The sequence below is a fragment of the Chiloscyllium plagiosum genome, unplaced genomic scaffold, assembly GCF_037043375.1.
Source record: "Chiloscyllium plagiosum isolate Xiang-an unplaced genomic scaffold, Cpla_swu_hap1 HiC_scaffold_24, whole genome shotgun sequence".
In the NCBI taxonomy this organism is placed as follows: Eukaryota; Metazoa; Chordata; class Chondrichthyes; order Orectolobiformes; family Hemiscylliidae; genus Chiloscyllium; species Chiloscyllium plagiosum.
The window spans coordinates 8,455,344-8,469,277 of NW_028270162.1; the positions used below are offsets into that span (position 1 = coordinate 8,455,344).

At 40.1% G+C, this 13,934-nt stretch overlaps 1 protein-coding gene across 1 annotated transcript in view; it reads right to left on the reverse strand.

Annotated features, from left to right (window-relative positions):
• Positions 1-3,692: 3,692 nt before the first annotated feature.
• Positions 3,693-13,934, reverse strand: part of LOC122562536 (uncharacterized) — a 45,680-nt gene continuing 35,438 nt past the window's right edge. The window contains exons 6-7 of the mRNA XM_043715441.2: positions 8,237-8,482; positions 3,693-7,053 (exon numbers count right to left, since the gene is read on the reverse strand). Of these exons, the coding sequence (XP_043571376.2) occupies positions 6,463-7,053; positions 8,237-8,482 (837 nt within the window). The 3' untranslated portion in view covers positions 3,693-6,462. The remainder of the gene's footprint in view (positions 7,054-8,236; positions 8,483-13,934) is intronic.

Consider the following 13,934-nt stretch of genomic DNA (forward strand, 5'->3'; position numbering starts at 1 on the left):
TAAAAAAAAAACTTGTTAAATGTGTGTGAACATTTTAAAGGCAAAATTCTTCTTTTACTTCAGTTTTGATGACAAGTGTGACTTGTGTTTCTGTAAGTAGCCATGGAACAGACAATCCTCAATACTGATTTATAAAATAAAGGCAGCAAGCTTCATAGATTTTGGACGTCTTCAGTTTGTGAGGATGGATGATATGTTCCAAATGAGTTTAGTGCAGGGTAATCCTATATCAATAGATTCTGCATTGACTTTTTGTAGGAGTTTAGTATCCATTAACAAGGACAGTGAACTTGCCAGCACAATCATGAAGGCATCTAAAGTTGGTGCACCATCAGTGGAAAGATCAATGGTCAATATCAAACAGAGTCAATTGGTTTTTGTAGAAATACCAAATGGTAGAATATATGGTGCAACGTCCCTGACTGACTGACTGACTTAATTTGTGTTGGCATTTTCATAGATTCTTAGTGTAGGAAGCTATTTGACTCACCACACCTGTGCTGGTTCTTCAATGGAGCTATCCATTTAATTGCATTCCCCTATTCTTTCTTGATAAACCTGTGGCTTTCTCTTTGAAGTAAATGCATCAAGTTTTCTTTTAAAATGATTGTTCAACCTATTTTCATTGCCTTTTCAGGCAATGTGTGGTCTATTCTGTATTCTATATGGTGCTTCACATCTCATGAGAAGTGGTCATGATTGCAAAGGCTGCTTTTCAATTGATACATTTGGGGCATTCAGATGGTAATCCTTCCAGCATGATCTGTGAAGTGTATCCCCCTCTGACTTAGTTGACTAATGCCTCCTTTGTGGGTGGATGATTGTAAGGTATATAAATGAAAACTAAGATGATGGACTTTTCAGATAGAATGTAGACCAACTTGGTCTTCAAGCCATGTAGCTGGCACAAGTGGTCCTGAACACACTATAACCAAATTTACAGGGAAACAACATCATCCTAAACTGGTAGAGAGTGAAAGATTACCTGAGGGAGATGTTAAAAATTCAGGGAAGGTTTGGTGGGATACATAGAGAAAGGGGTTTATGCTTTCTTAGAGGAGACCAGATAAGATGGACCAAGTAAAAGGTTATGTGAATTGGCTATGCTAAATTCTCTAATGAGAGTCAGGTGAGGTGCAGGCTTGGTGAGTTAGCTATGCTAAATACAGGATAATGGAGTTAGGGTAGGGGGCTGGGTTTGGGTGCAATGCTCTTCAAAGGGTTGTACAGACTTGCTGGGTTGAATGGCTCTCTTCCATATTGTAGGGATTCTAGGATTCTCTAAGACAAATTATTGGTGAACATTTTATAGGTCCACTAAGGAATTCAGGTGAAACATCATTACTGAGTAATTTGTCTGTGGAGTGCTGTCCATTATTGTTTGCTAATTTATCTTAATTCAGTCTATTGGCTTCTGTTCCTTTGTATGAATCCCACCACTTCCACAGTTATCTATTCGGGTTTTATTAGAAGTTCTAACACTGCCTCCAATTAAGGAGCTCGAATCGGGGTTTCCAAGTGTCTTGTGGTGCTTTGGAAGCTGTGGATAGAGGTTATAGAGATGTACAGCATGGAAACACACCTTTCAGTCCAATCTGTCCATGCTGCCCAGATATCCCAACCCAATCTAATCCCACCTGCCAGCACCCAGCCCGTATCCCTCCAAACCCTTCCTATTCATATACCCATCCAAATGCCTCCACCACTTCCTCTGGCAGTTCATTCCATATCAGTTGTGAATTTCACTGTTAATTTTCCCAGATGCACTCTGATGTCCAGTGATACATGAATTCAAACAGCAAAGGCGCTAACTGTGGAGGTACTTTGTGGTGTCAGTTTCTTTCTCCCTCTCCCTCTCCCTCTCTCCCTCTCCTGCACTGACCTCAACATGTGCTTCCTTTGTCTTAAAACTGCTGTTGTTTTGACTTTTTGTTTCCAAAGCTCAAAAACAATGCAACAGCCTCCAAAACAGTAATTGCTACTCCTGGAATCCAACACCTAAAATACCTCAAACGAGCAGTTGTTGCAGCCAGAAATTTTTCCCTTCCTCCATCTTGGATGACTAATCATAAACTGTTTGTGATTCGTGGACTTGGTTCAAATCATATTCTTCCCTTTCCAAATGTTAATCTCCCTTTGTTTCAAAATTTGTCAAAATGGAAAAAAAACTTAATACAACAGTTGACAGTGATGGGCACAGTTCTTTTATTGCTATGAATGCTTTTGTTTAATTATAAATTGATTCATTTAGGGACTGATTAACAAATTGGTTATAATGTGGCCTCAATGTAATAACAAAATTGTCCTTGTTAGCTGTAGGTCATGAATTACTTAGAGGTCACAGAGATAATAGAGTTATAACTAGGTCTCCAGGACTAACAAATGGGCCTATTACTATCAGACTGTTAGCACAAAACAATCGCTTGTACTATTAAGGACATGTTTTAGATTTGTTTACTTCATTAGTATTCAAATGAGGCTGCAAAGTCGTATACACCATTATGTTTACTGTCCTTTTCAACCACTTCTTTAGTACACTGTCTCCTGCAGTTATGCTAATTAAACTAGGCAAGCATGTGTATGGTGGAGGTAATGGTTGCCCTGTTGACGTTTTTGGACAGGTGAGGCACACTCTATGTAAGACACAATAAGGAAAGGTGCATAAAACATTTATCAACTAATAGACCATTTAAAGATCCGAAAAGAATAAAAGGAAGGGAACATGCAATATTTTCTTCCTCCAACAACATTACAAAATGACTTCATTGATCTCAGTTCTTTGCCGTATGACGTTGACTATTAGAAACAGATTCTTCGGTCCAATTAATCCATACTGATGCAAATTAAACTAGTCCTACCTGCCTGTGCTTGCCCCATATCCTTCCAAATATTTCTTATTCATGTACTTATCTAAATGTCTTTTAAAAGTAACTACCTGCATCCACCACTTCCTCTGGAAGTTTATTCCACACATGAATCAACCATGTTTAAAAAAAAAATTGCCATTGCCTTGTTTTTAAATCTTTCTCTTCTCACCTTAAAAATATGCCCCCTAGTCTTGAAATCCACCATCCTATACTCATGATTTTATAAACATCTAAGGTCACCCCCTCAACTTCCTCTGCTCCAGTGACAGAAGTCCCAGTCTCTCCTTATAATGTGAACCTCCATTCCTGGCAATATCATGGTAAATCTCACCTCAACCTCCTCCAGCTTAATGATAATCTTACAATAACAGAGCGACCAGACCTGGGATCTTGTTCACTAACTTTTGGCACTGATGTACTAACGTAGGTGAAGTGCTTCAGCAGGTTCAAGAGAGATGATCAGTTGTTGTACGGATGTAAGAGATCATAATAGCTTCTTACCCATCCCCTCTGATGCAGTTTCTAGGTACTTAATGAAAAATTTATTTGCAGCTCAAGTACCATGTTCCCATCACATGATGGAAATAGAGTTTCTATTATCTGAATGACCTCAATAAGTAATTAATGACCTAAAACTCTTTTTCATAAGGATGAAATAGTTATTGAATTAAGGGACATGTTACAGTGGAATCTACTATTTGTTCCCCTGAGTTCAATTATAGACAGAAACTGGGATTGATCTCAAATCAGGAGAGAATCTAGTCATGGAATATAAAAAGCTTTCATGCTTCTGGAGAGATCAGGAGAAAGGGTTTCTACTCGCAAGAGAGGTTGTAACTAAATAATAGTTAAGTTAATATAGCTCATTTTACCAGAGGTGAAATTGGAAGAATTTTTTTGAATACTGTTTAAAAAGTCATACGATGCTGGATGGAGATTTGGTAGTAACATTCAAAAGGATACTGGATAAATTAGAGGGAAAAATTGCTGGAAAATAGAGAAAGCCATGGGATGAACTGGAGCACATTTGGAGAGCTCTCAGACCTAGCTGGCTAAATGGCCTTGTGTGCTGTTCTATTCCAAGGCAACATAGAGTTTATACAATAAAACTAATTTGCCTTTCACAGGAGTTATGGACTAGAGTATAGAATCGAGAGAGAGAATAAAACACTAACTGGGCTGTATGCAGTTATTCTATCATCACATTAACCCATCAAATGAAAATTGTATTAAAAGAGAAAAGGACACTTAACTATCTACAAGCCAACTCTTTATTACCATTCACTTTTTAAAACTGCAAGTGAAACACGCAACAAGAAGACTGCGGTTTAACAATTAAAACAATAATTTACAATTGCCTTTCGTTTAGAGCCCTGTTTTTCATTGATGACAAGGTTTGGTGTTCAGTCCTAGTACAGTTCAGAGGAAGGATCACTGGACACAAACTGTTAACAACTCTTTCCCTCCACAGATGTCGCCAGACCTGCTGAGATTTTCCAGCAATTTTTGATTTAGTCCTAGTCCATCTGGCACTCTGTGCCAAGTATGTGGATTTTCACCAACACAGGATAACAAAACTCCAGTCATATGTAAAATATGTGTTTACAATCTAATCACTTCAGTTTTGATACTTGATTTGAGACAAATTACAGTCAAAATTACAAATTTCAATGAAAATGAAAACAAGCAATAATAGTTAACTTCAAATAAGTTACAACCTGAGGATGCCAAATCATTCATTTGAATCTTGCCTTAACATTATGTCCTGTGCCTTGATTACAGTTTGGTTTTCACCATTGTGTTATTCAAAGATCTGCAAATATTGAGATAGAGAGAATAGACCCAGCAATACTAGAAGAATGAGACAAATATTTCCCTATGGAGTAGTTTGTAGACAGCTCTACAGCCCATCAGTTACTAGTGAACATTCACAAGTGACATATGAAATCAGTTTTCCTTTTATCAACTGCCTGTTGTCATTTCTCTCTGAATTCCACCTCCTCAAAAAGGTCTTAATACACTTTTTTAAAAAAACTGCACTGAAAGTTGTAGCTTTTTTTCCAGAACTGTCCTACTCATACAAACCAGGCAGGATTTTCAGTCTCATGAATAAACATGTTGTTCTCTGACAGAGATTTGAAGTTTAACAATTTTCAAAAAAAATTGTTTTCAGCTTGTGGTTCTGAATGTGAGTCTGCTCGTTGAGCTGGAAGGTTACATCATTAGTGAACCTCTGCTGAAGCACTGGTGTTATCTGTTTAGGTTTTCTTTGGGTTGGTGATGTCATTTCTGGACCAAATATTTAACTACAATTGTTCCCAACACCTGCAAATGAAGCTGCATTAAAGGACATTATTTCAATGAGCCACTACACACTGCAGCACAGTGAAACTATGAAATCATCTATCCAGCATATTCAAGAATAACGGGTACCCAATAAACATAGTCTGCCACTTTCTCAGCAACAAACCCAAATAAACAAACAAAATGCGCCCAGAAACCCTAGCCACTTTACCCTACATTAAAGACATCTGTTAAAATGACTGACTGCCAGACTACTCAGACCTCTTGGCATCATGATAGCCCACAAACCAACCAACACACAAATAGCAGCTAATGAACTCAAAAGCTCTATATAGGCAACAAGCAAAATGAACGTCATTTACAAAATACCTTGCAAGGACTGTAACAAACTACATCAGACAAACAGGCAGAAAACTAGCCACCAGAATACATGAACATCAACTAGCAGCAAAAAGACATGACCCACTATCACTAGTATCCTTACATACTGATCTGGAAGGACACCACTTTGACTAGGACAACACATCCATCCTAGGACAAGCCAAACAGAGACACGCACAAGAATTCCTCAAAGCATAGCATTCCAACTCAAACTCTAGCAACAAACACATCGACTTAGATCGCATCTATCATCCTCAAAAGAGCCAGAAATGACATCACACCAGCGCTTCACCGGGGGCTCACTGCTGTTCCCTAGTATGGTAACGAAACATCTGAAATCAAAATTTCCAGCTCAGTGAGCAAACTAATATCCAGATTTGAAGTTGTCTTCACTTATCAAGAAAAACAAAACTAGCCAGAGAAGCTGTGCAGAACATAGTTGTGAGATTCAGGTGTACAGTTTGCATATTTAGCTCAAGTCAAATATAGATCTGTAATCCTGACTTCTTTATCACTTTTTAAATGGAAAGCTGAAGCAGTTTAACAAAAGTATTGTCAAAGTAGACATAAGATTCACACTTCAGGATATGGCTTGTTTCATTTCTGACAAGCTGAGTTGTTTTAAGAGAATTCAACCAGTTGTCAATGAAAAATTGAAGACTCTTCCCACAACATTATTGTCCTAACACAGTACTTTACCACTGACATCAAGTAATTCATTGTACACCTCTGACATGCATTGCAGGAAATTATGTAGGTCATCACTTTTGTGGTTGTGTTCTGGTAGTTCAGCCGCACTTGTCTCCATCAGCGAGATACAGCTTTGCCCTTTTTGGGCATCAGTTATGTTCCTTTATGTTGATATGAGAAGTTTGAAAATTTATCCATAGGATAGAATTATAAGTTAGAATTACTTTAAATTGATTGGATGATTCAGTTCCTGTACATCTGAAGCATTATTAACTTTGTCAAGTGTAACATCCTCAAATGGAGCTAGATTACCAGACAGGCCAGCAGGATGTAGAGCTTGTACCAAAGGTTGTCGATCTTCACTCGCTTCTGAGAAGACAAAAACTGGTTTTGCCAAGGTTTTTCGATCTGGTTCATTTGCCAGACGTCTGCTTTTGGTTGAGTCAGTCTGAAGACTTTTGATGATGTTGTTTGACACACAGCTCTCTGTGAAGAACCTTGGCCCTTGATTAGATGGCACAGATTGTGGATCTGGCTGCTGGCATGCATGGTCCTCACAGTTAGTGGTCATGCCCACGTTGTGGTGACATGCATTTGACCGGTAGCCAAAGCAGGGGCTTCCAAACCAGGCTCTTCTCAGGTTGGTGCCTGTGAAGACCCTACGATGGCTGTGTGCAGATTGAGTAAGTGGATAAGAAGCAGCACTTCCTGAAGAATCATATATTTGCTCCAACTCTGTTGCCAACCGCATATCAGACACAACTTTCCGCTTGTTCTCAATGTAGTGGTCACTTGGTGAGTTGCCAGTACACTGCGTAAATTTTAAAGCATGAAATAAAAGGAAGGGCAATAGTGAAGCAAACTTTTGCTATCTTCATGATTTTATAAATAGATTTGTATTCCATATTAAACTTGTACTGCACAAAAATCTGCTTATCCTTGGATGATGAACATTAAGTATAACAAAGATCAGCCAAGTCTCAGTGGGTACAACACTACTCTGCCATTACCTAACAGCCCCACGATAAGAGACTGGAGTATAATACAGACTGACACTCCAGTGTAATAATGAGACAGTGCTGCACTGTCAAAAGTGTTGCATCTGAAATGGAGTTTCCATTCAGCATGGGAGACATAAAAGAACCTATGGCACTATCATAAAGAACAGAAGAGATTTCTCTCTTACCATTATTTATCTTTCAACCAACATAATTTAAAATTATTTTAAACACATTATTTGCTAATTATTTAATTGCTCTCTGTGGGAACTTCCCATACACGAGTTGGTTCACATGTTCCCTACTTTATAACACAGCCTTCATAAAGTATTCCATTGGCTGCAAAGTATTTGGGGAATCTACTTGCCTCGGATAGATTCATACAATGGTTATAGAACAGAAAGGTCATTCAGCCATTAAGTTTGTAATGCTTTCTGAAAAAGCAGATTTTAAAAAATTGCAGGATGTAGACATCACTGGCTAGGCCAACATTTATTGTCCATTCCTCAGCTCTTGAGAAAATAGGTGGTTATTTCAATCTGAAATTCTATTAAATTTTCCTTTCCTGCAACCAAATATCTAACTTTTTCGTACTTGTTGACGTGGTCTTTGCTTCAAATCACTAACACTGCTAATGAATTATTAGCCTCACTGCTATGTGTAACATGGATTACACATTCTCCTCTAACCAAGAGGCTAGAGTCAAGTTCCACCTTCTCCAGAGGTGTGCAGTAACATCTCTGAACAGGTTAATTAGGAAATTATCTGCAAATACTACTCGGTCAACGTAAGGACACTTGCACTGCTGCCTCACTAGTGATGTACTCAACTGGACCATAGCTACTGCAAACAATTGCTGGCCCTTCACCCTACCTACAAGGCTTTAATTTCTCCAATTCTATTTGGAGTGAATTACATTCCATGTACATATTTTGCCAAATTTCATCATCTGGCAGATTTCATGATTGAAACAGGTCTGACTTTAGATGTACTCACGCAATTCTCCACCAGTTTTGTAAATGAACTTGTATTTGTCCAGTCACGCCAATCTCTTGGCAGTTGTGGCAATGGCCCCAAAACATCATGGACGTTCTGGTCGCTCCAGGTGTGCTGCTGGGTTGGGGTGGCTCCTCCACCATCACCTCTTTTAACCAACCGTGGCTTCTCTCCTTCAGAAACCAAGAGATCTGGAGCTAGCCAATCACAGGCCAGAGATGGACTTGTCGGGCTTCTCTTGGGGACCTGTGGTGAAGGGAATTGGAGAGAATCCAAGCAGGTATATTCCAATGTACAAAAGAGGCCAGCACAGTCTTGTGCATCTACCTTTATCGCTGAACTTAATGCTAATTGTTGTTGGAGACTCTAAGATTGCACTTGTATTAAAATGTGGTTAAACATTCAAAGTCTCAGAAATTTGACAGCTTGCCACACCTCGAGCTATTTGCCCAGATTTTAGCAGTCAGCTGTGAAATGAGGCAGATCTTCAACTTCTGGCAATGCAACAATTTTTCACATTATTTGGGATTTTCAGTAACATTAACTTGTTGGGCCGAAGGGCCTGTTTCCACACTGTAGGGAATCTAATCTAATCAAATCAAGTTGTCCAATTGGTCAATCATATTAAAGAGCTCCCACAGGTGATCAACCAGGAAGTGAAAGCAGTTATAAACAAATTACTTTTGAAAGATCAGGACCGAGATGGAAGGTTACGGTAGAAATGAAATATAAACAAACATTATTTATTTTTAAATAATTAAACATCCAGTAATTAATCAATTTAGTAGACATTTATCAACATTCACAAATACTAGATCTTTTTTCAGGATCAGACAAGTTGTTCAGCAGTGGTTAATATTCAGATCACAAAAATCAATTACGTCTCTTTGTGCAAGGTGTAACAGGGCTTCTAACAGAAATAAGAGCAAAAAAAGGGGACAAGGTGAGACGGAAAAGTTTAAAGGAGATGTTGATGCGTGTTCTTTTTTTCCAGACAGAGGGTGGGAGGCGATAAAAGCAGATGCAATTGCAATGTTTAAGAAGCATTAAGACAAAGACATGAACAGGCATACATGAATAGAGGCATACAGACTATGTGTACGCAGATGGGATTTGTTTAGAATGACATCTTGGCCAGCAGAGACATGGTGGCTGAAGGGTCTGTTCCTGGGTTGTATTGGTTTTATGTACCTATGTTCTTACCAAATCTTTTGATTTTGCTTATTTCTGGTTTTGGGAGAGGGCCACAGAATCACCACTGATAGAGCACTGACTGACAGGTATGTTTCAAAATGATCTTGTAAGAGAAGAGCTAGAGGAGCAGTGAGGTTCAGGAAGGAATTAGTGTGCTTAGAACCTCGGCATGATGAACTCACAGCCACTGATGGTGGTAAAAGTAAATATCAGGATGCAGGAACTACAGAAACACGGACACCTTGAACGTTTAGAACCATAGATCATTACACAGATAGGGAGAGTTAACCAAAGCCAACACAAGGATTTCATTTTCGTAAAATGCAGCAAGTGACTACAGCTGGTAATGCAGTTACTCTAAAAATGCTGGATACACATTCAGTTGTGACCTTCAAAGAGGAACTGGATAAATGCCACTAAAAAAAACTGCAGGGCTATACGTAATTGACAGATTAGCATGACAAATTAAATGACTCTCAGAGAGCATGCACATGAACCAAATGGGCTCCTTCTGCACTGCAATCATTGTGATTCTTTTTCCTCAATACTACCCATCCTTTTTGGAAGGTCTCCACATCTGTCTCAGGAAGTCTCTGGAGCAGTTAAAATTGCCCAGATCAGCAGATTGCAATTTCAGCAGAGGTACACCAACATTATCCCAACATTGTTAGGGATTCATGCTGGCAGCTATGTGCCACAGAGTCTTGGGTGATGGGTTCAGCTTCAATGTTCAGACCAGTGATAATAAGAATTGGGATGTCATGTTGAGGTTGTAAAAGACATTGGTGTGGCCTTTCCTGGAATACTGTGCGCAGTTCTGGTCACCCTGTTATGGGAAAGGTATTAAATTGGAAAGGGTTAAGAAAAGATTTGAGAATGTTGCCAGAAATGGAGGACTCGAGTTACAAAAATAGGCTGGTTAGGCTGGAACTTTCTTCATTGGAGCATAAGATATTGAGGAGTGACCTTATTGAGGTATATAAAATCATGAGGGGCATAGATAAGGTGAATAGCAAGGGTCTTTTACCTCAGGTGAGAATGTTAAAGATTAGGGGGCATATTTTTAAGGTGAAGGGAGAAAGTTTTGAAAAGGATTTGAGGGGCAATTTTTTTTAAACACAAAGTGGTTCATGTGTGAAATGAACTGCCAGAGGAAGTGGTGGATGCAGGTACAGTTACAACATTCAAAAGATATTTGGATAAGTACATGAATAGGAAAGGTTAATGGGGATATGGGCCATTGGGACTAGTTTAGTTTGGGAATATGGTCGGTGTGAATTAATTGAACTGAAGGGCCTGTTTCCATGCTGTATGACTCTTAAGTCCCACTCCAGAGACCTCAGTGCAAACTCCAGGCTGACACCATAGTAGTGAGGATGCGCAACATGCAATTTTTTGGTTGCAATATTAAACCAAGACTCAACAAGCTTGTTCCAGGTAGTCCTAAAAGATCTCAGGGCTAACCACTGGAAGAGTAGATCAGTACCTTTATGATTCAACTTCATTGGTTCTAAAGTGCTTTGGGATTAAAATACCTACTCACCAAGGACTGCGGTGGTTTGAGAAGGTGCCTCACCACCACCTTCTCCAGGGCAACTAGAGATGGACAATAAATACTGGCTAGCCAGTGACGCCCTCATGCCATGAATTAATATTTTTAAAAAGTTAAAAATCACGCAACTTCAGGTTTATTTGGAAGCACTAGCTTTCGGAGTGCTGCTCCTACATAAGGTGGTTGTGGAGTATAAGATCATAAGACACAGAATTTATAGCAAAAGATTACAGTGTCATGCAACTGAAATGATATATTGAAGAAACCTAGATTGCTGTTAAGGCTTTCATCTTTCAGAATGAATGACCAGTTTCAGTTCATTAATATGTAAATCCTAGAACTTCTTTTAAGTCACCTTCTCAAGATAACTTAACGTTTGATAACAGTAGGTGACTCTCAGCTCAGACAATGCATTAAAGGTGTGAGTTCAGAGTCTGTCTGTATCCTAATCTTGAGTCAGACTGGTTCTTCTCTAGCTTATACCCTAAACATTAAAACAGCCACCCTCTACTGACAAGCCCTGTGCATACACAGGATCTGTTCGGATGAGGAGGAACGTGACGGAGACTTGAAGGTGCTCAAGGAGGCCTTTATAAGACCAGGGTACAATACTCAACTCATTGATTGCCAGTTCTGACATGCCACAGCGAGAAACCGTAATTGCCTCCTTAGGAGACCGACATGGGAGGCAACCGATAGGGTACCCTTCATTGTCCAGTACTTCCCAGGAGCTGAAAAACTATGCCATGTTCTTTGCAGCACCTTGCCAAGACCTTCCTTATGCCACCACTTCTTGCCTTTAAACAACCGCTAAACCTTATCCAGACCATTGTTCACAGCAAACTGCCCAGCCTTCAGGACAACATCAACCACAACACCATACAACACTGTCACGGCAACCACTGCAAGACGTGTCAGAGTGTCAAAGGAAATACCACCATTACACGCAGCATGTACGCGACTAGTACTCACGGGACTTGGCCAACATTGTCTATCTCATACGTTGCAGGCAAGGATGCCCTGAGACACGGTACATGTCGAGACCAAGAAGACACTACGACACAGATGAATGGACACCAACAATCACCAGACAGGGATGTTCCCTCAGTTGTGGGAACACTTCAGCAGTCCAGGACATTTGGCCTCAGATCTTCAGGTGACCATCTTCCAAGATGGACTTCGGGATACACAACAATGCAGAGTGGCCAAGCAGAAGCTGATAGCCAAGTTCAGAACCCAGAGGATGGCTTCAACTGAGATCTTGAGTTCATGTCCCAGTACAGGTGACCCCACTACACTATACACACTCTCACACACGCGCGCAGACCCTCTCTCACAGACACGCTTTCTCTCAGACACATACATACGAGTGCCAAACTCACGCACACACCCTCTCACAGGCTTATACTCCATCACACACACACACACACACACACTTTACAAAGCTTGCACACGTGCAAACACACACACTCTCACGTGCACACTCTCTCTCTCTCTCTCATGCACGCACACACACTCATATACGTCTATGGGGTGAATTTGTATTTGCAGAATTCTATTTGCAGATACATTCTATTTTGCTCAAAAGATGCACAATTTGCAGGCAGTCAATTCATGTAATAATTTGTAAATTCCACTTTGGAAATAAAACCAATCTGACTCAAGATTGGGATACAGACAGACTCTGACCTCACAACTCTAGTGCTTTGTCTGAGCCGAGATGTCACCTTAAGTTATCTTGAGAAGGTGACTTAAAAGAACTTCTGGGTCAGTGCTGTCTCACAGCGCCAGGGACCCGGGTTCGATTCCAGCCTTGGGCGACTGTCTGTGTGGAGTTCGCATATTCACCCAGTGTCTGCGTGGTTTTCCTCTGGGTGCTCCGGTTTCCTTCCACAGTCCAAAGATGTGCAGGTTAGGTGAATTGGCCATGCTAAATTGTCCATAGTGTTCAGGGATCTGTAGGTTAGGTGCATTCGTCAGGGGTAATATAGAGCATTAGGGTAGGGGGAATGGGTCTGGGTGGGTTACTCTTCGGAGGTCGGTTTGGACTTGTTAGGCCAAATGGCTATTTCCATACTGTAGGAATTCTATGACTAATAAAACAGAAATCTGCAACCCATTCTAAAAAGATGAAAGACTTAACAGCAAGCTAGGTTTCTTCAATATATCATTTCAGTTGCATGACACTATAATAGAACATAGAAAAGTACAGCACAGAACAGGCCCTTTGACCTACAGTGTTGTGCCAAGCAGTAATCCTAATGTAAAATTAAATAACTTAACCTACACACCCCTCAATTCACTTTGCTATAAATTCTGTGTCTTATGATCTTATACTCCACAATCACCTGATGAAGGAGCGGCGCTCTGAAAGCTAGTGCTTCCAATTAAACCTGTCGGACTATAACCTGGTGTAGTGTAATTTTTAACTTTGTACACTCCAGTCCAACACCGGCACCTTCACATCATATTTTTAAAAAGAAACTTATCTCAGGGGGTGCAGTTATAAGGGAATGGCAATCTCCTAGTTTCAAATGGGAATCCATCACCATTTTGTTTGGGAACTCAGGATCCTTTGCAGCTCACCAACTCAGCTGGAGAGTTTGCAAACGGATAATGCTGCTTTAAGCAGCCTCTAATACTGCTGTTTAGATTATGAGGCTGAGGCATTCTATCCTATTAGTCAGATTTTCTCATGAAAGTTTGTACTGAATTTCAGTTCTGAAGAAGGCAATTGTCCATATTTTGTGTTTTTGGCTGACCTGGGTAAAATCAGGTTACCTTCAGTTCACCTGCTCAAAGGGGAATGTTCACTGACAGGGATTTTCCGGTTGGAAAGATTGCTGGCTCCCAAGCTGATTGATTGGAGAAGAAAGGGTATGATGCTCTTCTGAGGGTCAGTGTTGACATGATGGGCCAAATGGCCTGCTTCCAGTCTGTAGGGAATCTATG